Source organism: Sorex araneus, chromosome 7 (genome assembly GCF_027595985.1).
Source record: "Sorex araneus isolate mSorAra2 chromosome 7, mSorAra2.pri, whole genome shotgun sequence".
In the NCBI taxonomy this organism is placed as follows: domain Eukaryota; kingdom Metazoa; phylum Chordata; class Mammalia; order Eulipotyphla; family Soricidae; genus Sorex; species Sorex araneus.
Window position 1 is genome coordinate 14,206,017 of NC_073308.1, and position 27,487 is coordinate 14,233,503.

General features: G+C 58.3%; 2 protein-coding genes across 2 annotated transcripts; both read right to left on the reverse strand.

The window, feature by feature from the left end:
* RD3 (RD3 regulator of GUCY2D) lies at positions 1 to 915 on the reverse strand. Its single transcript, XM_004613034.1, has 2 exons — positions 620 to 915; positions 1 to 286 (listed from the first exon to the last, which is right to left on the reverse strand). Exons 1-2 carry the CDS (start codon positions 913 to 915, stop codon positions 1 to 3), a joined length of 582 nt encoding a protein of 193 aa, XP_004613091.1.
* A 23,016-nt stretch (positions 916 to 23,931) lies between these two features.
* SLC30A1 (solute carrier family 30 member 1) lies at positions 23,932 to 26,805 on the reverse strand. Its single transcript, XM_055144469.1, has 2 exons — positions 25,971 to 26,805; positions 23,932 to 25,168 (listed from the first exon to the last, which is right to left on the reverse strand). Exons 1-2 carry the CDS (start codon positions 26,575 to 26,577, stop codon positions 24,273 to 24,275), a joined length of 1,503 nt encoding a protein of 500 aa, XP_055000444.1. The 5' UTR covers positions 26,578 to 26,805; the 3' UTR covers positions 23,932 to 24,272.
* Positions 26,806 to 27,487: the final 682 nt, after the last annotated feature.

Here is a 27,487-nt window from a genome sequence, read left to right on the forward strand (position 1 = left end):
TCAGTCGTCGTGGGGCGCCCGGAACTCGGGCATGCTCCAGGCGCGGGGCGGCGGCGGCGCCACGCGCTCCACGTCCTCGGAGATGGTGCGGATGTCGGGGGCGAAGGGCGCGATGCGCGCGCGGGGCCGGTAGGCGAGCGCGGGCCCCCCGCGCGGCCACTGGCGGGTCAGTCTCTGCGCCTCCTCCTCGCGCCGGGCGCGCTCCAGCACCTCGTGCAGCGCCGTGCGGAACAGCCGGGCCACCTCCTGCACCTCGGGCTCGCGCTCGGCCAGCAGCTGCCGGAACCTGCGCCGGACCGAGGGACAGGACGGACGGTCACCGCGCGCGGTGGACACTGCCTCTCTGGAGGAAGTCCCGGGCAGTGTCCGTGCCGGCCAGGCTCACGGTCTGCACCCCAGAGCTCGCCAGTCACCCCGCCTGCCCTCCCACGCAGCCTCGCAGGGCTTTCTGGCCCTTCGTAGACTGCCCGGCCTGGATCCCACCACAGTGCCCGCGGCTGCTGGTCCCAGAGAAGCGGTGGCATGGTGGGGACCTGAGGGTGGCAAAGAACTGGGTGCGTGGGGGTCCTGCGGGCGTGGGGTCCCGAGGGTGGCGGGGTCCCGGGGCAGCGGGGGATACCTGAGGATGGCGGGGCCACAGTAGCACGGCGGGACTCTGGCGCACACGTCCTCCAGCTGCAGCCGCTCCCCCGGGCTGAGGTCGTAGGCGCTGCGGGGCGCGCTGGCCAGCCAGCTGTAGTCGGCCCCCGTGTGCACCTTCCCGCCCGCCTGGCTGCGCTGGCGCTGCTGCCGCTCTGCCTCCCGCATCTGTCCCAGCAGCTCCATCATCAGCGTGTCCAGCACCATCTCGGCTGGGCTCCGGGCTGCCAGGCGTGTGGGGGCTTCAGGCCACCGCAGCCAGGGGAGGAGGGACATGGCCCCAGCTTCCGACAGGCCAGGGTCCACCTTGCGCTGTTCTGGCCTGTGCTGGGCTCCCCAATCAAGCAGACTCTGTAAGAGAAGTCAGCCGGGGGAGGCGCCTGCCCGCCCTGGCCGAGCACGGTCCTCCCCGATGAATTAAGGGGCTCCCCCTCCTTCACATGCCTGCACCAGAAGCTCTCGGAGCCCCAGCTGGAGCTGTGTGGGTGGACACCTGTTTTGTCCTGTTTCCACATCCCTGCCCACCGGTGCCCCATGTGGAGCAGGCAGGGGCCCTACAGGAGAGCATGGGGACCCCCTTCTTCTGTGGGCAGAAAGGAGGGCGTGTGGGGAAGCCTCGCGCCTGCGCAAGCACACCAGGGGAGGAGAGGCCACAGGAAAAGAAACGATGCAGAGAAAGGTAGATGAGAGGGGAGCTGGAGGCAGGCTCGGACCCCAGCTCACAAAAGTGCGGTGGAGGAGGGTCCAGCTGTGTGTGCAGGGCAGCAGATTCAGTGACTCAGCCCCCCAGGGGCGGGGCCTTATTTCAACTCCACCCTAGAGGTGAACCCTACCTCAGCTCTGCCCCGCAAGAGCGCTGGAATTCCGCTCCCTCCTCCCCTAACTCGGAGGAGCTGCCCTTTTTGGTGGGTGAACCTCACACACGCTGCAGGGGGGCTCAGACGCCAAACGGTACACCTTTTGCTGCAACAGATGAGTCTAACACTCTGTCATATGAAACCTGTTCTTGTCAGGTCTTCCTGTCAATTAGGGGTCAGGACCCGGGGGGGGGGGGTTTGCGGTGTCCACTGCCACCAGGACCATCTAAGCAGAGCCAGTGGGACCTCCCCCCAGGGCCCTTCATCCCCCTAGCAGTGGGGTTCACAGCACGATACTGCTACCCTGGAACACACCCCAAGAAGTCTGGCGGTGGGCGGGCGACCAAGTAGGAGATCTCTGGCCTCAGCACCCAAGGCCTGAGGCGGGGGAACCTCAGACAGATGCCTGCACCCTGGATATCTCCCCAGGTCAAAGACAAGCAAGTAGAACGGAGTTCAGCACAAACCTCGCCCAAGGACAGGGTGAGGCCGGGGTTCGGGGCGCACTCCTGCCAGCCGCCTCAAGGATAGACACCCACATGGCAGGCCTGGGCAGGGACACCCACCTAAGACTGAGTCTTGGGGGTCTCTGGGCCTTCTGTGCAGATTGGGGGCTCTCAGGGTGGGGTGCTCTGAGCTTCCCCTCTCCCCTCTGCTGCCCCCACCCTGCCGGCTGCGCTCTGGTAAAGGCTCTGGTTACTTCTGCCTTGGAGTTGGCTGCTGTGCTTCTAGGAGCCTCTGAGGTCTGGCTGGCGCAGACCCAGGCTGGAGGGAAAGGGTTAGAGGCCAGAAGGCTTATCCTCAGGCCAGTGAGATGTCATGCGACTGGTCACTGAGGGTCGGGGGGAGCCCGGGAGGGAGAGGGCAACAGAGCCCCCTCCATCCTGATTGCCCTTCCAGATCGTTTCCGTGTCTGCTCCCAGTCTCAGTTTCCCCAACTGGAGAAGGCAGAATCAGAACCCAGTTTTAAGGCTGTTAAGTTATGAAAATGGCCATTATCTCACCAGGCCAGTGGGAAATTCTGAGGGTCAACCCAGGGGCTGTGGGTGTCTGTGGACCAGAGCTGAGAGGCTTGTCTGCCACCCCTGACCACACTTCCTCCCTCTTCAACACCCCCAACCATCCCTGGAACAGTCTGGAATATGCTGGTGAGCCAGGAGATGCCTGTTAGAAACCGCCTAGCTGGAGCTCCCACCCCTGAGAATGAGAACGGCCTGGGGCAGGGGGGCCAGAACATGGGGTGTGCCTGCCCAGAGCAGGGCTCTGACCCCGCAGCAGTGGTCATCCACCTCAGGAGCAGGAGGGTTCTGGGTAGGCTCAGGCTGAACCTGAACCAGCAGGCCCCAGAGGCCCAGAGCTCTGTCCTAGCATCAATCCATGGTTGGTGGCTCTGCATGGGAGAAGGCGGTGAAGGTCACAGGCCAAGAGCATACACTCTGCCCTCTTGGCATCAACACTTCCCCTCGGCTAGGCACGAAGCTCCCCTGGGGGCCTGTCCCCAGCAGCACCCCAGGCTCTCAGCCCTGCCCATGACCACCTGCCCACACCATGCATCCAGCCCTGCACTCGCCAGGGAGTGGGGACACGGGAGGTGACGATCAGGGCTGTGTGTGACAATCAGGGAAAGATGAGGTGGGTAGGGCAGGACAGAGAAATGGAGGAAGGCTTCACCCCAGGATTCTGCAGGGTCCCCAACTCTCTGAGCAGAGCAGACCAGTTTCTGGAGGGCCCAGACCTGCCCCCAGCCACAGCCCCGCTGGGTGCCATAACCCCACCATGGCACTGTCTGTGCTGGACAGCCAGTGGCCCCTCTCCCTCCTGAGAGTGCTGCTGCTCAGGGTACAGCCAGTGGTCACCCTCTTACCTGGCTTTGTCAGGTCCACTCAGGTTCCACTCCTGCCCCTGAGCTGGGAGAAGGGGTTTGGATCCCTTCAGGGCAGAGCGTGGAACAGGCAGGCTGGGGGCATCCTGGGCGCGTCCTCCCTCTGAGCCACTGCTCTCCCCATTGTCACCCTCTGGAAAACAAGGTCGGGGCGGAGCTGCGGGGCTGGGAGTGTGTGCGCATGCGCCTCTGGGTGTCCTGGGACCTCTAGGCTGATCAGCTTCCCAGGACACACCTAAGCCTCTTACACCTGAGCTGCCATCTGCAGTCCCCAGGGACCATGAGCGGAGGCCAAGCCCTGTGCTCGCGAGAGACCACCCCTTCCTCTTCGGGGGCCCTGACTAGGTGCAGGGCCCAGCACCCGGAGCCCCTGGGTGGGCTTCAGCAGGCAGGACTAAGAGCCTCTTCACAGAAAGGTCCAGGTCTGGGGTTGCCCCTTTCCATCCCTTTCGACAGGCGAGTGTGGCCTGGTGCCCCTGGCAGGACCTAGACATGGCCTCTGGGCCTCTGGGCCTCGGGGCCTCTGGATGGCCTTCGGAGACAGGCCCCCACGGACTCTGCCTTTTCTTTCCTCTCTTTTCTTTTTCTGACTTTGGGGACGCACCTGACGATTCTCAGGGGTTACTCCTGCCTCCACACTCCTGGTGGTGCTGGGGAGACCATCTGGGGGGTCAAGCTTGCTCGGTCGAGTGCAAGGCAGATGCCCTCCCTGCTGTGCTGTCCCTCTGGCTCCACTCCACCCTCTCTGGGCTTGTTGATGGGAATTCTCCTTCCCTGTATGCAGGCACAGAATAGTCATCGCTGCCCTGGAAGGGATCTCCTCAGGCACGGGAGAAAGCAGGCCACGCGGCCAACCCACCCCTGCCCCTACTGGCCCTTGCTCCGACACTGGTCCACTGTTATGACCCCCACCTGGGTGGACCTACAGTCAGTGGTCAGTGATGCAGGGACAGGAAAGTGGGGTCCATGCACCCCTTCTGTCTGAGTCTGTGGCTCTGCCCTGCAGCCTGGACGGGTCCTCTTGTCAGGCTCTGGAAGTGTGGGCCCTGGACACCCAGTGAGGAGTCAGAGTGACTTGAAGAAGGCCACACTGCCACTTTCTTGAGAAAAGGGAGACCCTGTCTCTGGTGGACCAGTGGGCGCAGCTCAGGAAAGGCCTGAGCTGAGTGGGGGTGGGAGCCCTGTCCCTGAAGGCTGGTAATCATGACAACCAGTCACCTGCCTCATTACCAGTGGCAGCTGGCACCAGACCACACCACCAGGCACCAGGCACAGATGCAGAGGCTGGTTCTGCTGTCCCCAAGGGTGCCAGCACTCGTGGGGCACCCCCACTTGGGGTTTTGAAACTGGGGGGTCAAATTAGGCTTCTTTGAACCCACTTTCTCTGGGGAAATTCCCTTTCCCAGGCTATGAGCCCCACGGTGGGGTGTGGAGACCTGGCCCGTATCTCCCAGACGCTCAAGTGGCCTGGCCACCTGCCCAGGCCTCCTACCTGTGAAGGACAACCCCTCCCGCCACCATCCCCACTCACTTCCCACCCCGAGCCTTCCTGGCTTTACCTGTGCTTGGCTGGGACCCTGCATTTCTTCCCTTGGCCCTTGCTCCGAGCAGTCTAGTTAAAAGTTTTCTTTGTGGGGCCAGAGAGAGAGGTAGGGCGTGGCGCTCGCCTTGCGCACAGCACCACGGAGGGTTCCCTGGGCCTAGCCAGGAGTGAGCCCCGAACACTGCCAGGTGTGAACCCAAAAACGGAGAGAAAGAGGCCGGAAGGGGACTGGGGCATTCGCGGGCAGGGGGCTTTGCCAGGCACAGTTCCAGGCACTGCTCACCCTTGAGGCCCTGTGTGGACCCATGGGGTGGGCCCAGTGGACTAAGTCTTAAGGGGAGTGGGCAGCCCCTGGCCTTGGACTGCTTGGCAGACTGCCCCCCACAGAAAGGGAATTGGCACATCTGTGCCCTGCTTCCTGCTGCCTTCACCCTAGCGCTGGCTCAGAAGGGCCAGGGGTCCTGTGCTCCTGCTGTCAGCGCGTCTGCCCGGGGCGCCTCGCCTCCCTGCACTGCATCACCCCGAGCCATCAGTGAGCCCTGGGGCACCAACACCAACAGGGAGGCGGGGCACCGAGGAGCTCTCCCCGCTCCTCAGACGTTCTCCACACTCTGACACGGACACACACTCGAACACTGACATGTACTCACACACACTCACACACTCACACGGACACACACTGACACACAGACACACATTGACACACACTCATGCACACACTCACACTAACACAAACTCACACTAACACATACCCACTCACACTCACCCTCACACACGCACAGTCGCCCTGACACACACACTGACACACACTCACACACTCACCACACTCACTCACATACAAACACACTCATACACACACTGACACACTCACATATACTTATGCTCACACACTCACATAGTCACCCTGACAAACACACACACACACTCATACACATTCTCGTGATGACACACCAGATGCATACACACACACACACACACACACACACACACACACACACACACACTCTCACCTGTTCCAATGAGCCCTTCACAGTCAGCTTTGCTTCTTCTAGGGATTCTGGCAAACAAGCTCAGACCACAGGTTGCTGTGGCACCCAATTTTGTGGCCTGGCGTGGTTTTGGACATAGTTTTACATTTGAAGTAAAGTTGTGATGATGGTAGAAAAACCTGTAACATGTGGGAAGGGCAGCGGGCCCCCTTCTAGAAAATGCTACCGTTTCTCAAGGGACTTAAATAAATGGCTCTGCCACGGGGTCCAGTGCCCACTGCTGGGGACAAGAAACTATCATGTGCCAGTGGCTTGCATGTTTGTGCCTTGTGTTGTGCTCACTGCCACAGAGGAGCCGTGGAGCCCAGCTCCAAGGGTGGCTCGTTCCGTGACAGCCTGCTCAGATGTCACAGGGGCACGGGCCACAGCACAGGGCGCGGGGTGCTTGCTTGTACAAGGTTGATGTGGGTTCAATCCAAGGCACCCCATATGGTACCCCAAACCCACACACACACAAAAGTGTGTGTTTACTGCAATGTTTGCAGTAAATGGAGGGAACTTAAGGGGCTAATGCAAAGTGGAATCAGCCAGAAGGGACAAAGCAAGTTCTATGCTGCTCCTGTGTACAAAGAAAGGTCATAAAATAGATGAACAATAAAACAAAATGAGAATTAACCACTGGGCATGGACAACAGGACCAGGAAGGAGTGAGGCCATAGGGTGTGACCTATGCACTGCTGGATGGAGCCCCATTTTCAGTAAAGGCAGTGTAATCTAAAGGGAACTAAACAGGGACTAGGGCAGTTGAGGCGCCTGGACAAACACCTTTGTGTGGGAAGAGGCTGGGTTTGTGGACAGAAACTAAAGCAGCTGCACGGCAGTGCCCAGTGGTCACTGAGACTAAGCCCACGGGCAGAGGGCATCTCCTCGATCCCCGGGGCTGGCCCTGGGGGCGGAGAGCAGCGCCACCTGGCGTTCACACCGCAGAGGCCTGGCTTTCCAGACTGGTCCGCGGCAGAGGCTGTGCGCGCGCCGCCAGGCGGTCCCGGCAGTGCGTCCTGCTGCGCGCGGCCGGCAGGGGGCGTCTGGGAGCTGATGGGACCACGGGGAGGCGGCGGGTGTCTGGACCCGGACTGCTGGCCACGGCGCCCCCCGACCCGGGTTGGAGTCCACCAGCCACCTCCAGCCACCTTGCGGCCGGCGACCCAGCGGAATCTGGACACCCGGGGCCTGAAGTTCTCTCTGGGACAGGCGGCGGCCGGCCTCCGAGCTGGCGCAGCGGGAAGGGGACTGGGCAACAGGGACCCCAAGTTCAGCCACTCACAGATTTTTAACCATTTATTTGGGGTGCAGACCTGCAATGCAAGGGGGGCACCGGGCACCAGAATGTCAGGATGGATGCCGGGACCGTGCGTCTGTCTGAGCGGCAAAGGGAGGGCAGTGCACTGTCCCCAGGCAGGGCAGGGGGACAGGACTCAGCTCGGGAAGGTCTGCTGACCGCGTGGGAGTTGGGGCAGCTCCAGCAGTGGTGAGGGTGAAAGGTCGGGGAGGGGCTCCGGGGAGGTCCTAGGAGGAACTGGGGGCCCAGGAGATCCCAGGCTTCTCCTTGCTGGCTAGGAGGGTTCCTTGGCTGTGAGATACGCTGACTTGGGAGGCCCTGGGCCTGTTCCCCTCGCGGGCCAGCGCTTCCCTCTGCCCTTTCACTTCCTCCCCAAGTTCCAAGAAAAAGAAGGTGAGAAGGGGCAGGATGTCTCAGGGGTCCCCAGCAGAGAGTGGAGAGCCCCTCTCCCCAGCTCAGGCACAGTCTGAGCAGGGCCAAGCAGGACCTGAAGGCTGTGTGGGCCCAGCTCTGACCATTGTGCAGGGAGCAAGAGACCAGCTCCACAGCCCCCCTCCTGGCCCACCCAGACTCAGGGCTCTGGGACGGCTCCCACCTGCTCCTGCAGGGAACCCAGCTGGGCAGAGGCAGGCAGTACCCAAACTCCTCTGCCTCAATACCCACCCTTAGGGGCCCCTGAGAGGCTGAAGGGTTTCCCCGGCCAGGCAGTGCCATGAGGGGTCTCATGGGGGTCAGACCCTGCAATAGGGGTGTGGAGTTGGGGGAGTGCCCCATCCGGAGCCTGTGCCCAAGGGCCCTGGTGTCATCCGCTAGGGCTGCTTGCTGGGCCCAGGGCCTTGATAGGGAAGCGGGAACACACCCTGCACACCCACAATCCAGGAGAAGGTGGGTGGCTGCCCTCGACCCTAGCCAGGGTCACTGGAACAGGCTAGAGGTCCTCAGGGGAGGTCCACCACCTTCTCACTGGGCACTTCCTGGGGGCTGCTTCTGGGGGCTTCCAGTACCCCAGGGGTCCTCAAGCTTGGCCGGTGCCTGTGCCCACTTTCATGACCCCCAGCCTCAGTCCCTTCAGCCTTCCCTCAGAGCTAGAGACTACCCCAGCCCCGCTGTTCCTGAGTGTGACCACCTGGTCCAGCCCCCCAGGCCTGGGACAGGAAATGCTTCAGCCGCGGAAGGAAGCACCGGGTGGGTCCAGCACAGCCAGGAGCCAGGCCACATCCTGGGGGGTGGGGGGGCCAGTGTGGAGCAGTGTCCAGCAAGCAGGACAGCCACCCCCAGACCCACCCTCATATGCTCCCTTCTGGCCTCTGAGAACTCCATTGCAGGGGGCCGGAGCATCGTGCTCTGTCCCTCATTACTGTTCCTCTGCAGGAGAAAGTAGTCCGGAAGAGACTCGAGGGTCCCCCGGCTCCCAGCAGCCCGCCACTGCCCTGGGACCCAGGCACCCACACTGAATTGCACTTCGGGAGAAAGAAACTGTGTGTCCATCTGTGCCCCTGTTTCATCTGGGGGACCTCGGGGGTGCTACTAGGTGTGTCCACTTGGTGTCTTCTAACAGCTTTATCCCACTAGGTTGCCCGCAGGTGTGAGCAAATGAATGCACTTACATGAGTATGTGACAGAATAAGTGTGTGCAGAGTATGTGAGTACATGAGTAAATTAATGAATGTATGCATGCATATGTGTGAATGAACAGACAAAGGAATGAATGTGTGTGCATTGGTGAATGTGTGCAGGTGTAAATGAATGTGTGTGCATGGGAGTGTGTGAAGGAATGAATGTGCACGCGTGAATGCATGCTGTGCATGTGCATGAATGTATGTGTGAATAAACCCCTCCCCTTGGGTCTTAGTTTCCAAATCACCTTTGGGGACAAGGACAGAGAGTTCGGGCCAGGAGGCTCCCCAGAGGTGCCCTCCCATACAAACCCTCTGGGTCTCCTGGGGGCTGAGAGGCACCCCCAGTCCTGCTCCAGAGCCAGCCTCAGGACCTCCTCCAGCCCGGCCCCCGCCAGTGCCCCCATGTGGGTGGACGGACAGGACAGCTACGGAGCAGGCTCTCCAGTTCCGTCCATGCCTCTCGTGGCTACAACTCATGTGGCTTATCTGAACCTGTCCCCGATGGAAAGTGGGGTGGGGTGTCCCTACCGCCTGCAATATGAGAAGTTGTGCAGGAGGGGACTTGGTGGGCAGGCACCACAGAACTAAGGAAGGAGAGGAGGTTCTGTCCTCAGAGCCCCCACACCTGAGGGGTCCCCTGTGTGCAGGAAAGACTGTCCCAGCTCAGCCTGGAAAAGGCATCTCTGACCCAGGGCTGTGTGACTTCATGCAAGTTGCTTACCTTATCTGAGCGGCAGGTGAAGGGCAAAGTGTGGCATGATGATAACATGATGACAGTCGTGCCCCACTTGTGGCCGGGCTCAGTGGTGCTGGGGGGAGAGAATACCCTAGGAAGTCCGGAGGGCCTGCTGGATGGAGGCTTTGGGGGAAGAACCTGGGCTGAGGGCAGGGTGAGGCGTGGGGAGGGGTCGGCCTGAGGCACCTAGGAAGGTCAGGCAGCTCCCACCTGGCCGAACCCCAGGGAGAGAGAGAGTGAGAGGGTCCTCCCCTCCTGCCCTCCTCTGGCGACACTTCTCCCGGGTCTCCTTGTCACAGCTGGCCCGGGGTGCCCAGGACGTGCCCAGTCTGGGGTGCCTCCTCCTGTCTCCCATCCCTGAGGGCCTCTCAGGAAAGCAGACATAACTCCTCCTCCTCTGCGCAGAGCCAGGTGGGCAGGAGACTCAGACTCACCCCTGCACCTTCGAGCGGGTCCCGAACCTCCCCATCCTGGCTGCTGTCGCCCTCAGCTCCACATCTCCAGTGTGCCCATGGTCTGCCCCGCATCCACCCCTCCCTGCTAGCCTGCCCTTTGGTCTCCTCCATCTCTGCAGGACCCCCGCCTGGGCGCCTGCCAGACTGGGAGCTTCCTCCAGCTGGGGGTTCCTGGCAGACTCTCTTGCTCAGGCCCCGCCCTTCTCCGGTGTGGGGGGCAGCTGAGGTTTTCCCTCCTACCTTGGAACTCTGTTTCCCTCCGGCCTGGATCAGACTGACTGTAACGTCCACCCAGGACAGCAGCTGGGGCTGGGCTGTAGGGATGTGGGGGTGTGGGGGGTGCAGCATACGGGAGAGCGGCCCTGGGGGCCTGGGGGGCACTGGGGTCCCCTGTGGGGTATGGCAGCCAAGCACTCACCCCTGAGGGGCTCGTCCACCATCAGGACCCCATGGGCCAGGGCCAGCCTGTGCCAAGTCAGCTTTGGGGGCTTCCCTCGCTCCCCGCAATCCTGCCCCAAGCCTCTGCGCCCCAAGCCTCTGCCCAGTGGCCCTGTCTTTCCGTGACACTGTCCTGGGTATGTGGCACTGAGCACCCAGGCCATGCCTACGGAGGGGGTCCAGGGCCTTCGGAGGAGATTGGGATCTTCAGCCCTCCTGGAGGAGAACTCTGGGGAGCCCAGGCCTGGCCCAAGGCAGCTCTTGAGCTTGCAGCGGACTGAGTGGGCACCACCACTCTCTGGAGGGCCTGAATCTGCTCCCTGCCCGCGGCTCCATTTCCCCTGACCGGAGGTGACCTGAGGCCTGGCGCCCTCCGCCTGGCATTGGCTGTTGTGGCGTGAGCCTCCGTTAACTTTGCGGCAGCAGCCCCTACATCTGGCTCTATCAGGCGTGCAGGGGAGGCCCAGCCAGAGGGGCAGAGTGTCTCAGCCTCCTACACTCTGCACTCGGGCACTGCGGGGGTGGCCACGTCTGCAGAGGAGCATGGAGCCCGGCTGGGCCCACTCACTGGCCAGGCCAGGACAGCCTCCAGAGACCCAGGGGCTGCAGGAGCTGCCTGAGGGTCTGGATGTCAGGGCTCCCTGCTCCCCGCCACCACTGTCCAGTCCACAGAAATGTTGTGTTCCCCCGCATTCCCACCTCTACAGACCCAAGGGAAGCCCCGCTTTCCCAGTTCCAGCTCCCGAAGGCCTAAAGAGTGTGGACTTGACTCACAGGCTCTGTGATCAGGGCTGACTCCCGGCTCTGTGCTCAGGTCTGACTCCCGGCTCTGTGCTCAGGTCTGACTCACAGCTCTGTGTTCAGGACTGACTCCAGCTCTGTACTCAGGGCTGGCTCCCGGCTCTGTGCTCAGGGCTGGCTCCCAGCTCTGTGCTCAGAGCTGACTCCCAGCTCTGTGCTCAGGGCTGACTCCCGGCTCTGTGCTCAGGGCTGACTCCCGGCTCTGAGGTCATGTGTCTGGAGCTTGCTGAGGGGGTCTGGGCCCTGCTGAGGGGAGGTCTGAGGCTGAGGTTTGTTTTATTTTTTTAATAAAATCCAACAATTTTATTTTAATGAGATGTGTCTTCTAAATTTTTTGTTTTATTTTTTTGTCCTGTTTTCATACAGTATTGAAAACAAAACGTGGCACATTCACATTTTCCCAAGGAAATGTAAAAATGATCTCTACAGGGATAAATGTTGTAATGCCTGAAGTTCAATCAATTAATGTTGGAAACTCTGAAAGGGAGTACAGGCTTGATCTGAATGGTCAGAACATGTACTGTAATTTTTTTTTTTGCTTTTCGGGTCACACCCAGAAACTGCAATCCACCTGCGGTGCCTCTGCTCTGCGGCTATCGAGGGGTGATTCAGACCTTCAGGAACAGGAGACAGTGCTCGGCACCCCGAGGTTGCCCTTCACAGGAGTCTAGGCTGACTGGAGAGTCCAAGCATATTCTTAGTTTCTCATTTCCAATTTTTTTTTTTGCTTTTTGGGTCACACCCGGCAATGCACAGGGGTCATTCCTGGCTCATGCACTCAGGAATGACCCCTGGTGGTGCTCAGGGGACCATATGGGATGCTGGGGATCGAACCCGGGTCGGCCGCGTGCAAGGCAAACGCCCTACCCACTGTGCTATCACTCCAGCCCCCATGTACTGTAATTTAATAGAAGAGATGGTCGTCTTAATATTTAATGATTTAAAAGAACTTCCCAGTCCATGTGAAGAGTACAGTCCAAGAATAAATCAAATTTTTGAACACATTTTATGCTATGTATGTGTATACTTTGTAGTTATCAGGTGTTTGTGGCAAATATTCTCTCTCAATAAATCCTTCAATACGTTTCTTAATAGCAACTGGTAAGAACTGGACGATTCTCATGCCTTCAGCTGCTGTTACCTCTGCTCCTGACACGTGCTGCGTCTTCTTTCTAGATTCCATTATCTGAACTATAGCAGCTTCTGTCTCATATTTTCTGTCACCATCTATTTTCTCTTGGCTTCTTTCCTTTTTGGGTCAGATTCACCTAGTTTGGCAGCAACTGTTTGCACCTTGACTCTGTGTGCTTTAGATGTGAGCTGGTCATTAGCTGTAAGCTCGGGAACCATATGGGGCACCATTGGGGTCAAACTGGGTTGGCTCCCTGCATTGCTCCTGACCCTTTGTACTATTGCTCTGTCCACCTGGCAGGGCAGCTGAGGGAACCCCCTAACCGTGTTCCTGTTGTGCTTCCTTCCTGTTCAGCCTCTGTGACTGAGCTGGACTTGCAACCCTGAGCGTCAGGTGGGAACTGGGGTCAGGACTCAGCCCATTAGCTACAACCAGAGAACAGGGTGACAGAGAATAGGCGTGATGGCGCCCGGGGAGCAGGGTGACAGAGCAGGGGTGATGGCACCTTCCTTTGGGGCTCTCAGCACTGGCCATGAGGGGAATTGGAGACCAGGATGTCAGAGGTGCCGGAGCCAGACTCAGCCAGGCCTCTTCCCGCCACAGAGAAAGTAGTGCTGGGAGGGAAACACGGGGTGTCTGTGAGCAGAGTTTGGAGTTGAGTCTAGATTCGGGTCTGCCAAGCATTCAGAGTAAAAGGGGACAGGAATCCTTAGAAGAAATCTTCAGGTCAGTGAGAGGGGGCAGGGGTGGGGGACACAGCAGGGGGCCCTGACCCCACCAACTCTGCTCTCTGCTCTGGAGCCCCCACCCGCCAGGAACCTCCTATGGCTCAGTCCCCTCTGGGCCCTCACATCCCCTAATGTCAGACACACCAGAGTTCGTCCATGTGACATTTTTTCCCAGAGGACCCCCGCCTGTGCCACTGCCCGAGGCTGGGTGTCAGGCCTCTGACACATGGCTTTGGGGAGCTCTGTCCAGCCACTGCTCCCTGAGGAACAGGGCAGGAGATTGGGGGGTGGGCGGCTGGATGAGACCGGAGTGTCATCTTGCTCAGAGGGAAACAAATACAGGAGGGCATGAGGGTCAGTGCATGGGTGCATGGGCACGAGCTCCTGCCAGCCAGTTCAAGGTCACTAGTCCAAACCTGGAGCTGCCCGCACCTGTTGTCAGCACCCAGCTCGCTTGGAGTGCCCAGCCCTGTGAGCCCAGGGTTAGAGCAGACCCGAGTGATCCCTGCCTGCCTGTGCCCCCACGAGCACCCTAGCTCAAGTGAGCACCAAGGGGGGCATGGGCATGACCTCATGTCACAGCAGGACATCAACACGGAGAGAGGGTACAGGAGAGAGAGCACAGCGGGGAGGGACCTTGCCTTGAATGTAACAGCCAACCCCAGTTCCATCCCTGGTGCCACACAGTGCCCCCAAGTCGAACCAGGAGTCATCCCTGACTTTGGAGTCACATATACCGCCTCCAGTGACACCAAGACAGCAGGAAGGAGCCAGGAGTCAGTCCTGAGCACCACTGGTATAGTAAAAGAAGAAGGAGGAAGAGGAGGAGGAGGAGGAGGAAGAGGAAGAAGGAAGAAGAAGAGAAGGAAGAGGAAGAAGAAGAAGAAGAAGAAGAAGAAGAAGAAGAAGAAGAAGAAGAAGAAGAAGAAGAAGAAGAAGAAGAAGAAGAAGAAGAAGAAGAAGAAGGAGGAGGAGGAGGAGGAGGAGGAGGAGGAGGAGGAAGAGTAAAAGAAGAAGGAAGAAGGAAGAAGAAGAGAAGGAAGAGGAAGAAGAAGAAGGAGGAGGAGGAGGAGAGGGAGGAGGAGGAAGAGTAAAAGAAGTAAAAGAAGGAAGAAGGAAGAAGAAGAGAAGGAAGAAGAAGAAGAAGAAGAAGAAGAAGAAGAAGAAGAAGAAGAAGAAGAAGAAGAAGAAGAAGAAGAAGAAGAAGAAGAAGAAGAAGAAGAAGAAGGAGGAGGAGGAGGAGGAGGAGGAGGAGGAGGAGGAGGAGAAGGGGAGGAGAATGAGGGAGGAGAGGGAGGAGGAGGAGGGGGAGAAAGAGAAGGAGGAGGGGGAGGAAGAGAAGGGGGAGGAGGAGTAGGAAGAGGGGAAGGAGAAGGAGAAGAGAACTTAGAATAGGGGGAATCCTTCCTGCAGTGAGATTTGGCCATGACAACAAGAACAGTAGCAAAGAACAGAGACGGATTTCATTAGAGACAAAGCTGAGTGCCCTGAGGGTCACAGCCAGAGAGAAGCCGGGGACACTGGACAGAGGGATATGAGGACAGGAGGAGAGGAGGACAGAACAGGAGGATACAGCCCCAAGGACAGCGGCTCGTGCTGCAAACATCAATGAATGCCTCAAACTCAGCAGTCCAGAAGCAAATGCAGGGATGAAATGTGGGAAAAGATTTTTCCAGAAGAGACGCAGCCAGAGAGAGGGATGCCGGAGCACCCCCTGTCGGATGGTGGGACTTGTCCACCCACGAGGCCACCATGAGATACCAGTTCCTGCCCAGGAGTACAGTTGTCATGGAAACTGCAGGGTGAAAGACACTGAACTTCTGAGTCTGACAGGGTCCACACGGCCCACAGCACTTCCATATGGAGGGTGCACTGCACCCCAGGGTGGAACCAGAGACCCCGGCCCATCACAGCAGCCAGAAGTGGGGCAGCAGACACTCTCTAAGGGTGCAGATGGTGTCAGTGTCCAGGTGCAGCTGAGTGCCCCAGAGCCGCACCCACAGGTGCCCGGCTCTGCAGGACACAGGCGAGGGGCAGCTGGCACTCGGGGACCAGCTCCCATTGGCAGTAATGATGGATTCTGGAGCTGGATGAGGACCAGTCCTGAGTGCAGGTGTCACGGCCTCCCAGGACACGACACTGGGAATGTGGGTGGTGACCAACATGAGGAGACATCACTCCAGAGGAAGTGATAACACAGAGTGAGGCACCAGCCCGGCATCCTGGGCATCACGTACAGGCCCCCTAGCACCACCAGGGGTCACTGTGGAACACAGAGCCAGGAGTAGCCCCTGAGCACCCTGGGTGCCCCCTGACCCAAATACCTCAAACCTAGGAAACAGAGAATGACTTGGAGCTTGGATGTCAGCGCTGTTCTCCAGGAAGTCCCTTCAGTGAGAATGTCGGCCTGCGACAACCAGGCCTCCTGCCCGCCCCGCCGGCCCCACACAAGTACCCCAGAAAAATAAGTCCAAAGAAAAGCCTTTGCAAGAAGGGGACACAGACACCAGAGAGCAAGTGTTCATGACACAAACATGCACAGGAACCTGGAGGAGCTTGTGGCCTTCGCTCCCACTGGCCACATGTCCCCCGCCAGCGGCACCGAGACAGCGGACAGGGCACCATGTAGGTGCAGGAGCTGCTTTGCCAGGCTCCCCACTGTGTGCCACGGGGGCAGGGCTGGGGCATCAGGAGCGTCTGTGTTGCCGGGTGGGAATTCCCCAGGAGGCTCCAAAATTCCCATCTCCTTTCTGGGGTTTATCTTAGGGGTCGCCCTCCGGAGACCAGTTCCCCACTCCCTGGCTAGCCGGCCTAGCTTGCGGCTTACACAACTCAGAAAAGCCCGAGTGGACATGTACCTGGTTCTTGGCTCCAAAGTCCAGGATCTGGCCCTGCTGTGCTCTGCCAAGCCCTCCTCCTCCTGGGGGACACAGCCAGAGGGTCCTGCCACCTGGGACCAGGCGTCTGCTGCAGGCCCCCAGGAGGCCAGAGCAGGCCAGGCCAGGCAGCAGCATGCCTTCAGGCAGAGGTGAGAGGCGCGGCCCCTGGCTCCACCTGAGGCCCAGCTGGATCCTCGTGGTCCCCGCTGGTTCTGCAGGCTCGGGACACAGCTGAGTCACCAGACAGTCACCTCCTTGCACAATAATCTGAACCCACGGCCAGCCAGCTCCCCAGCACTCGCCCACGAGCTGGGACTCACGGGCAGGTCCAGGTGTTGGAGGGGAAAGACCTGCTCAGGGGCACCGGGAGAGGGCTCGGAAGAAGGGGACGGCCTTTGCTGCGGGAGCCCCGTGGCCCCCAGCCCTGTGCTGGGGCAGTGCCTGCACGGCTGGCTATGGCCCCAGACAACAGACGGGGCCTGCTCTGGGAGCGACTCCACAGGCAGGAGGCCCAGGCTTGAGTCCCAGCACCACGGAGGCCCGTGTGAGCACAGAGCTGGGAGTAGCCCCTGAGCACACAGGTGTGGCTAAGAGAGAAACAAACAAAACCAAAAATGTTGATTCTCTGTCTAACCAAAGAACAAGACCTTAGCTGTAGGAATAGAGACCTGCCACTCCACCTCTGTCCCCAGACCCCCTGCTCCGCCCCTGCCACCCCTCACGAGGCAGGCGCAGCCCCTTCTCCCCCAGTGGCTGTCTGTGCCAAGGCTACTTGCCTTCTCTCCTTTCTGTTGGGGGAGGGCACACCCAACAGTGTCTGGGGCCGACTCCCGGCTCTAAGCTCAGGATCACTCCTGGTGGGGCTCAGGGGGGACTGCACGGAGGGCCAGAGGTTGGCTGGGCAGCCGCTGCGAGGTGAACACCTGCCTGCTGGGCTATGCTCCAACCAACCTTCTTGTGTTTGTTTTGGTTTTGGGGCCACACCCTGCTGTGCTCAGGCAGGGCTGACTCCTGACTGCACTCAGGGACACTCCTGGTGGGGTCAGGGAACTCTATGGCGTGCAGGGATGGGAGCGGAGCCGACTGTGTGCCCCTGAGTTCTCATCATCTCACTGCCGAGCGTGGTCTCTCACAAGCCGGCTTTGTTAGTGGTGCGCGCTGCCTGCTACGGGATAGGCACGTGTTTCTGAACGGGAGAAAGTGACCTGGACCTCACAGGGAGACGAGGGCCCTGGGTCGGGGCCCCTGCTGTTCACAGGTGACATTGAGGACTGCTGTTTCCAGACTGAGACTTCACATCCAGCTTCCTTTGCCGGGAGCTCAGGGGAGATCAGTGGGGCCCTGGACCAAGGCGGGCACCCTCTGTGGGCTCCCTTGGTGGCACTGACCCGGTGCCAAGGACCCAACCGCCATTAGATCTCTAACGATAAAGCAGATCCTTGAGCCTGGCCGTGGTTTCCCTAAAGAGATCCCTAGAAAAAAGCAGGGAGGGAGGGTTTGGGCCGCAGGAACCTGTGTGCCCACCTGTGAGCCGCCCGCCCGTCTCCCTGCCCCCTCACCCCCATGCACTGGCATATGGGAAGTGATTTATAAAGACGTTGGCAGCTTTTTATGGATCACACCAGGCAGAGCTCAAGGTCTACTGCCTCACCCCTCAGTACTCAAGGGGCTGCCCCTGCAGTGCTTGGCGGACCCCTGGTGCTGACATCTAACTATGAGAAGCATGTGCCCAGCCTGGTAAGCCATCTCCAGTCCTCTAAAAACAGAAAAAAATGTTGCTTTCTTGGGGGTTGGGGGGTGGTCACACCCAGCGATGCTCAAGGGTTACTCCTGGCTCTGCACTCAGGAATTACTCCTGGCAGTGCTCGGGGGATCATATGGGATGCTGGGGATCAAACCCTGGTAGGCCGTGTGCAAGGCCTACCCACTGTCTTATGGCTCCAGCCCCAACAAATTATTAGAATCGCTCAATAAACCCTGTTGGCTATAATCTCAGGTTCAACAAGTGCATGAGCAGTTCAACTTATTTGGGACATGGAGACTTGGTGGTACTTTGAAACATCCAGTTTCAAGATGCCACCTTTGAATTCCAAGGTGACTCTGAGGTGCAAGTGACAGTAAGGTCTCACCTGGAACGGTCAGTGCTTTTACTCAGCCTGAGCACCGCCAGGGGTAATTCCTGAGTGAAGAACCAGGAGTAACCCCTGTGCATCACCAGGTGTGACCCAAAAAAGCAAAAAAAAAAAAAATCAGAAATAAAATCCAGGGGATACAAAGAGAGTCAAGGGCACATGGATGTGACGCTTCATGTGCTGACGTCAGAAATAGATCAGAAAATCTGATTTAGCGTTTTGGGGTTTTTGGTTTTTGGCCACATCCAGCTGTGCTCAGGGCTTACTCCTGGCTCAGTGCTCAGGGATCACTCTTTGAGGGACTTGGGAGACCATGCAGAGTGCCAGGAAATGAGCCCCTGTTGGCTGTGTGCGAGGCACGCGCCTTCCCCACTGTACTATCTCTCTGGCCCAACATTAAAAAAAATACATGCATGGTAACAGCGTTTCATCTTAGACCAGAGGTTCCAAGACTTACATGACTGATTATCTCCTTTTCAGAGAAAAAAAATCATACAGCACCATCCTGGAAATCAGCCTTCTTGAAGCCCACAGACAGGAAGTGACTCCATGTTACCCCAAGCTACTTCCATGCTGAATGGTCCCAGTGTCCCTGGAGGGTGTGGTCCACCTGGTTTAGAGAATGAGATCTGCACCAGCCCTACAGCAGAGGCAGCAGGGAACTGTGGCCGGGTCACACCCCCTTTCCCCTGAGCACACTGAACTTGGGCGATCTCAGACCCTGGGAGCCACTTATCCAGCGAGCCCCCAGCAGACACCAGGTGGGGGCAGGCGGGTACTGAACCAAAACACATTCATCGCTCTTCTCTTCACCTTTGCTTTTGGGGTGGGGGGTGTCCCTCGATACTATGCTTCTGAAGCCATGGAGAAGCCTGGGCAGGGTGAGGCCACGGCCAGGCGGGAATGCCTCTGACTTCCCGCCACCTTCGCTGCCTAACTGCAGAGCTGCCCAGACAAGCTCAGCTTTTACTCCTATTCTTGTTTTGTTTGGGTCACACACCTGGTGGTGTTCAGGGCTTACTCTTGGCTCTGTGCTCAGGGGTCACTCCTGGCGGGACTCAGGAGTCAGGGTCAGCCCAGTGTAAGAAAAGTGGCTTTAACCCTGGTACTACCTCTACAGCCTGAGCAAGTCTGGCTTTTAAATGTGAAATATAAAAGGTGGCACTGGCAGCATCTCGTGTTGTTACTGCTGTTCTTGCTGCTGCTGGTCATGGTGTGATTTGGTTTTGGGGTCATGCTAAGTAATTCTCAGAGCTTACTCCTGGCTCTGTGCTCAGAGGTCACTCCTGGTGGGGTTCGGGGAACCCTGGTCAGTGTCGGGGATAAACCCTGCTATCCAGTCTCTTGGCTCCTCCGATGGCTTTTCATGGATGTGCTTGTCACTGGTGCTTTGGACTCTGCCTCCTCCTGAGTGTCCAGGCTTCCCCTCCCTATGTCCAGCAGAGGCCTGAGAGATAGGCCCTGCCCTGCACAGACTGCCACGCACTCCCTGGCCTTGGCTGGCTGAGGCAATGACCGGGATTGCCTTGGTTTGGAAGCATAGCAAGGCTCACTCCTGGCCCCTCCAGGCAGAGTCTCAGCAGGGACCCTTGGAGTCTTGTCTGTGTTTTGGCCACTGTCTTCCATGCTGTGGTCACTGGTTGGTAAACCAGCATACCCAGCACTTGGTGGGTGGGGCAGGTGGGTGCTGAGCTGAATCTACAGGGTCCTTCCTCTGTCTGCTGTTTTAACTGGCTTCCCTGAGCCCTCCTGCCTCCCAGGGCATGTTTGAAAAGGTCAGGGCGTCTGGATGATGGACCAGAGTGTCCCCAGGAATCTGTGCGACCAAAGGTTCCCTATGCTGGTGTCTTCTATGATCAGCTGATCCAGCTCAGGGGCTCTGGCCTGGGCACCCCATGCACACGAGTGACGTGGCCCGGGGCCCCTGTAACACAGATTGCCATTGGCCCTGCTCTGCTCCCAGAAGATGCTGATTTCCACCTACAAGGATGTTCAGGCTCAGGACCAGCTTTGGATGACCAGCTTGCGTACACTGGAGTCTGGCTTAGGGACTTTGGTGTTTTCACCTGCTGATTAGCTCTCTGAGTTTGCCCACGCCAAAGGCTTTGACCCTCATTCTTATTTCTTTGGTCTACCTGTGCTGCTCTTGAGACAGAACACCCCACACTCCCCCCTTAGAGTGTCCCTGAGCAGCAGGCTATGTGTGTGTTGGGGGGGCAAGTGTACGCCCACCCCACTGGTGAGCAAGTTGGGGTGATTTGGGTCAGGAGCTGGCTACAGTGGGACAGTGGTCTATGGAGGAACAGTGGAAGCTGACTGCAGCCACCATGTCAGCTACCACCCACAAGGCCTGTCCATTGGGTGCTCAGCTCCATGAGAAGCTCCCGTGAGGGGCGGTGGGGCTGTCAGTCAGCAGTGCCACACAGTGCCCACAGTTTTTTTGCTGTTTGTTTGGGGACCACACCCAGCAACGTTCAGGATTACTCCTGGCTCCGCACTCGGGAATCACTCCTGGTGGTGCTCAGGGATCACATGGGTTGCCGGGATCAAACCCTGGTCAACCGCATGCAAGGCAAGTGTCGTCCCCACTGTATTAACACTCCAGTCTTGTGGTTTTCATCAATGTTCATCTCCCAGTGGGAGGAACGCTCTCTAAAGCCCTCTGAGTGACCACGAACTTCCCAGCCAATAGTCCCGGTCACATCACTGTCAACCACTGGCCTCTGTCAGGAGTCATGTGTGGAAGCCAGAGCAGCTGATCCCTCGAAGGGACAGACCAGCACACACAGGCCTGCACTCTCGCCCCCCACTCCTCAGGCTGCTCTTGCCCCCTCCCGTCATCCTCCTCCTCCTCCCTGTTCAGAGGCCTGGTCCCTCTGCCTACTCCTAATGCCTCTGCACCCCACACCCCTAGCACAGAGAGGAAACAGGCACCAAACAGTGCTGTAGAGTGAAAATTGGTTTATTTTTCTACTTTTAATAAATGAGAAGCAATGCAGCAGCCTGTCTTGCGTACATCTCTCACACAGAACAGTCCACAGAGCCTTTCAGCAGGGTGGGAGCGCCTGGCAGCAGGAGGGAGCGGAGGCCGGACACACGTTGGTTCAGATCTCCTCCACAGCTGGCACATGTCGGGTCACATTCCCTCAGTGACAGTTCGCCAAAGACACAATTTTGGTTTAGAAGTTGACATAGAAGAGGCCCTTGTGTCAGTGGGAGTGACAGTGAAGCCAAAGAGCATTCGCCTGTCTCTGCAACGAGGCCAGGTAGAGATCAGTTTCTATCTCCAGCCTATGTGGCTGCTCCAAGTTAAAAAACAACAGACCCAGAGCTCCCCACATCCATACGAGCTTTAACACTGATTTAGGACTAAACTGAAGATGATAAATGTTCCTGCATTGTAGAATTTTCTTCAGGTGAATATTCTCCAGGGGCGTGGACGCTTAGGAGAGCAGGTGAAGAGCAGTCATTCCCAGGTCATCCGTGTCTGAGCAGCTCAGGCCGCCCCAGTGCCACTCTTCCCCTTCATCCCCAAGACTCCCCTGAAGTCCCCTGGGCCTCCTCCTTCATATTTTCAATCCTTCTCAATCCACTGAGAAGGGGGAGAGAGAGAGAGAGAGAGAGAGAGAGAGAGAGAGAGAGAGAGAGAGAGAGAGAGAGAGAGAGAGAGAGAGAGAGAGCGCAAGTGTATTGTAAAGAAATAATTCTCTGCTAAAACTCAAGAGGTGAGTCAGTGCCCAATTCTGCTATTAGGACAGAAGAAAATGCTACAGGCGTCCCACTGTTACAAAGCTGCTTATAATCAGGGACAGTGACAAAACTAAACTCTAAAGGCTGTTACCTTCAGAGTACACTAGAAAGAAGCCCTTGGTCCTTGCTTTGACACACCACTAAACCCCTCCTTTAGCTGATGTCTGCTATTCCACCTTAGCCTGTGTCCAGAAACTGCCCCACTGTGTAATCCGTGAGGTGTTATCATAAATGTCTTATTACTGAAATGTTCTGATGACAAACGATTTATAGAACTGAACATTTTTGTTTTGGTTTGGTTTTGGGGGCCACACCTGGTGATGCTCAGGGGTTACTCCTGGCTCTGCACTTGGGAATCACTCGTGGTGGTGTTCAGGGGACTATGTGGGTTGCTGGGATTCAAATTCTGGTTGGCTGTGTTCAAGGCAAAGTCCTACAAACTGTTCTATCGCTCTGGCCTGATTTTCATCTTATTACAATTTGAAGTTTTCTATTACTTACCCATATTTATGACACTCCCCACTTTCATGCTTTAACTTTACCCCCCAGAATTCAAATAACTAACAGTGTATTTGAGGAGTTAATTGCACAATAATAGATCACAGTATTCAAGGTGTATTGCATATCAACAAGTTATGGTTTGGCCCATTTATAGAAAATATGTACTTACAATGTGTTCATAAAATGACCTGTCTTGCTGGAAAAGTTAGCTGTTCTTAAACAGACCCATTGCCAGCAACAGGAGTATTCTAGAAAAAATAAACCACATCATCTACCACAGATGATCATCCTTTCAATGAGTTAACTGTCAAATACCAACACTTTCATCTTAAGACCCTTAAAATAACAAATTATCTCAAATCCCAAAATGTAAACATCGATAATGTAGTCAGCTCTGGAAGTGACTGATGGAGTCAGGATACTAGGTTTCTAGAAAAATAGAACTATACATGAGGGCTGATGTTAACATTCATCCATCTGAGAGCAAGTATCTTTTTTTTTTCTCCACCAAGCATAACCCATCTATCACGAAAACTATAACTTTAAATGCCCTTCAATTGTATTTGTAGTTCTGAAATCCACAGCAACAGCAGCCAGGATCAGTTTCCTGGAGAGACAGTTGGGGCACTGAGGTGAGTAACGGGTGGTGTGAGCAGCCTGCTCCCTTGATGAGGACCCAGGCCCGACTGCACCCTCAGAGCTGCTTCCCAGCTCAGGATGTGCTCCAGGAGCCTCACCTGGATCCTGCCGACACCAGAAAATGGTTTTGTTTCAACACCCATAATCTCAACAGTCACCTTAACAAGCTGGCACTGAACACGTGATCTCATGTTGTTTCATGTCCTTGAAGCAACGACTGCCTGCATGCTTCCAGCAAGTCTCAGAAAGCAAGGCTCGGGGTACAGAGTCCAGCTCTCAGACAAACTCTGGCAAAGGGAATGTGAGTTCCTATCTCGGAAAATTTAGAGATGTAGATTGAATATATATTTTTGTGGGCCACACCCAGTGACACTCAGGGGCTACTCCTGACTCTGCTCAGAAATTACTCCTAATGGTGGCTGGGGGACCATATGGGATGTCGGGGATGGAATGCGGGTTGGCCACATGCTAGGCAAGTGCCCTACCCACTTCACTGTCTCTCGGGCCCTGTGTAGACCGAATGTTAATTTGCAAGTGCTTTAAGTATTTCACTTGGTAAACCGACCCTCCCTGTCCTGTGTGAATGATAGCAACTGGTCAGTTAACTCACTTTATTAGAATACTCAGCAATGGCCCAGACAGGATAGTCACTGATGCTTAGTATGAGAAATACGCCAGGTGAGGAAAAACAGAAACTGTCCCTAGGAATACCCATGAGTCACTTTCCAAACATGCTGCCACTGTGCTATGTAATGATCTCAAAGGGCAGGTCAATATTTCTTATAGTGTCAGAGGAAACAAACGATGATTTTTTTAAAGTTCGAGCAATTACAATGTGAACAAAATATAACAACAAAGAGGGGAAAGAAAAGCAGAGAAAACCCAGTAACAATTTTATTTATCCCCCAAGTTAATCTTTTACCATGGAAAAACTGGAAATCAAAAGTCATTATGTTATATAAGGTTTATACTTACTTTAAAACAAAAAATGTAACATAGTGTTAAAGCTGGCTTCCTAAAACTGTCCAGCACAGCTGTGACCCCACCAACATTCACAAAAGTTGTTGTAGAACTCTGTTCAACAGTCCCCGTGAGTTCTTACAAAAATAGAATGAAACTGTGGCCAGACAAGGACTTCAAATCACACTACTTGGCAAACTCGAAATTTGATGGAGTCTTTAAAATCAAACATTGTGTCCTTTTCAAGCCTCCTTTATAAAGAGGATTCGGGCTGTTTGCTTGGCATCTTTTTAATCTCTATTACAACAGCAGGTATGTTTTCCACTTTAGTCCTCCGGGGCTTCTTCTCCAGACTTTCACTAAGTTCTAAACATGAAATGCTAACCGCAGGGGTCTTCTCCCCGTCCTTGGCCCCGGGGGGCTGCGGCCGTGCACCGCAGCACTGCTTTAGTGCGCACTGAGTCCTGCAAGCCAGCTCACAGGGGGCCATGCTCTCCCTGCCCACGCTGGCGAACTCGGGCTGGATGGTGGTGGCGTGGATGCCATGGTCGTGGAACACATCCTTGATGATCTTGGCCACGTGCATGTAGGAGGCGGGGTCCTCGCATTTGATGTGTGCAGTGGCAATGATCCTGCTCCCAGCCAGCTGCCAGACGTGCAGCTCGTGGACTTCATCGACCCCCTCGACGGCTCGCAGCTCCTTCATCAGATGTTTGATGTCGATCTGCTTGGGCACCGTCTGGAGCAGGATGAGGGCAGACTCCTTCAGTAGCGGGTAGGTAGTGTAGAGCAGGATGCAGACCATGACGATACAGAGCGTGGGGTCCAGGTAAAGGACCCAGCAAGGCCCAGCCGTATGGACGTCTGCCTGTGTCGCATTCAACATTTCCACAAAGGCTTTGCAAGGGTCGGGGCTACACGGGTTCAGACAGAACTCCCCCTCAGGACAAGCTTTCCAAGAAAAGTAAAAGACCAACGCATTTAACACCACAATCACGGACCCCAGGGCATCGCCGAAGACATGCAGGAAGACCCCGCGCATGTTCAGCTGTGCGGAGTGGTCGTCTTCCAGCTCCCCGGGCTCCGGCTCTGCCATGAGGCTGCCGTTCACCTGCACGGCTGAGGCATCAGCTCTCGACTGGTCAGTGTCTGCGAGGAGATGACAGTCAAGCATCAGAGTCAGTCAACAGCAACACCCCTGTCCATTCCCACATGAAGGAGGGAGGGAAACTTCGTGAAACCCACTTTCTGAATGTGCCTGGGGCTAGTCAGTAGAGGCAGCTAGGAGCCAGCCAAGAGCTGCCGGCCAGGGACAAAGTCATGGCAGTGCATGTGGGAGCCATCCACAAAGGGCAGAGAGTCTCAGCAGCGCCCTTGCCAGTCACTCTGGCACAGAGGCATGGAGGTGTTGTGGAGAACTTCTAGACTCTGACCCGAACCATGACCATGAATGAGAGGGTCCTGGGCGGGGGGGGGGGGGGGGGGGGGGGGGGGGTGCAGGGAGTTGGAAATGCACCAGCATCACAGGGGTGGTGGGAAGCCTGACCTGGACTCCTGTCTTCCTGCTCCGCAGGCACCAGGGTGGTGGTCCTTGGGCCTGACACCCGTCTGGTGGGAGGGAGTCGGGCTAGGTCTAACCTTTCCCCACGGGCCACATGACTTCCAGCGGCAGGACGGCAGGTGAGTGAAAATGGCACGGTCGGGAAGGTCACCCCACCGCTCAGCTACCGGCGGCTGGGGTGGTCCCCCCTCCTCGGGACTCAACCCCCTTCCCTCCGGCAGGCTCTCAAGTTCCCGGTGAGGCGGGGAAGGCGCCCGGGCAGGGTCCAGGGCTGAGCTGGGTCGGGTGGGGGCACTGGGCGCCCCGGGCACCGGCTGAGGCAGTGCAGCCCCCGCGGAGCCTGCGCGCAAACCTGCCGCCCGCGCCCCCGCCCCCGACGGCGGGACCCACCTGAGCGCTCGGCCTTCAGCCCGTTGGCGCCGCGGCCGCCGGGCACCAGGATGTTGGTCTCCTCGGGGTCGGGCCCCGGCTCGCTGGCCGCGCCGTCGGGGCCGGGGCTGCCCGCCCGCGCCGCCCGGGGCGCGCCGTGGCCGTGGCCGTGGGCGCCGTGCGCGTGGCCGTGGCCGGCGCCGCGGCCGAAGCCGCTGTGGTGGTGGAAGAGGCAGAGCCCCAGCACGTTGACCACCAGGCCGGCCACGCCGACGGCCAGCACCACGAGCGGCCGCTGGATCTCGTGCGGCTCGATGAAGCGCTCGACGGCCTCCAGCAGGATGGCGAAGCAGAGCCCGGTGAGGAAGATGGCGTTCACCAGCGCGCCCATCACCTCGGCGCGGATCCAGCCGAACGTGTTCTTCTGCGTGGCGTGGGTGCGGCGCGCGAAGCGCTCGGCCACCAGCGCCACCACGAGCGCCAGCACGTCCGACAGCATGTGGAAGGAGTCGGAGAGCATGGCGAGCGAGGCGGTGACGCGGCTCACCACCACCTCCAGCACCATGAACAGGAAGGTCAGCAGCAGCATGCACAGCAGGCGCCCGCGGTTGCGCCCCCAGCACCCCATGGCGGCGGCTAGGGCCGGCCGGGCGGCCGGGCGGGAGGGCGGCGCGGCGCGGCTCGGGCCGCGGGCATCTGCGGGCGCCGGGCGCCGCCGGCCGCTCTCTCCGGGGCGTCCGCCCGAGTCCGACCGCGCGGCCGGCGCCCGAGCGGCTCAGGAGGCGGCGGCCCGGCAGCTGCACCCGGCGCGGCGTCGGGCGCCGTTCTCGCCCCCCCGCCTTTGCAGACGGTTTACAAAAAAACTTTGCTTTGCACTCGGAACCCCCGTTTTCACACGGACCCGAGCGTGACAAGGCCCCGGCGCCCCGCCCCCTGGGCCCGGCACGCTTCCCCATTGGCCGGCGGCCCCTCACGACAGCCGCCGCGCCTCGCCTCCCGGCGCTCCCCATTGGCCGGCGGCGCGGCGGGGCGGGCAGGGGCGGGGCTCGGAGCGGGGGGCGGAGCCTGCCCGCCGGGTGCCGGGCGTGGGCCGGGGACCGCGGCCCGGGTGCAGCGGCGGCGGAGGCGTGGGGGAGGGTCGGGGTCGCGGGCCGCGTGCAGCGGCTGGGCGGGGTGGGCCGGGCCGGGGCGCAGGCGCGGGTGGGGGGCCGCGCAGCCCCTCGCGGACTTTGCTCCCGCGAGCCGAGTCCACGTGGGGCGGCCGCACGGCCCCGCTCTGACACCTGCCCGGGCGCCCGCGTCTCCGGAGCCACCGGCCCGGTCCGGGACGGGTCACAGGCCGGGCGCCTGGTCGGGCGCGCGGGCACCGGGGGTGGCGGGGGGCGGAGGGGAGGTTCGCCCGGCCCTCCCGCCCGAGGCCTGGTGTGATTGTTGGCGACTTGGCGGGGACTGCCGCCCGTCCGGCCCCTGACTGGCCACCCCAACAGGGTCAACTCCGGACCCTGGAGTGGCTGCTCGGTCCGCAGAGGGACGAGCAG

What these genes read in the sequence shown, in the direction of transcription:
- RD3 (XM_004613034.1), bottom strand. Translation starts at nt 915, where the DNA reads ATGTCCCTCCTCCCCTGGCTGCGGTGGCCTGAAGCCCCCACACGCCTG. An exon ending in TGTGGCCCCGCCATCCTCAG is followed by an intron (nt 287 to 619) that starts GTATCCCCCGCT and finishes GGTCCGGCGCAG; the next exon opens with GTTCCGGCAGCTGCTGGCCG.
- SLC30A1 (XM_055144469.1), bottom strand. Translation starts at nt 26,577, where the DNA reads ATGGGGTGCTGGGGGCGCAACCGCGGGCGCCTGCTGTGCATGCTGCTG. An exon ending in GCTGAAGGCCGAGCGCTCAG is followed by an intron (nt 25,169 to 25,970) that starts GTGGGTCCCGCC and finishes ATCTCCTCGCAG; the next exon opens with ACACTGACCAGTCGAGAGCT.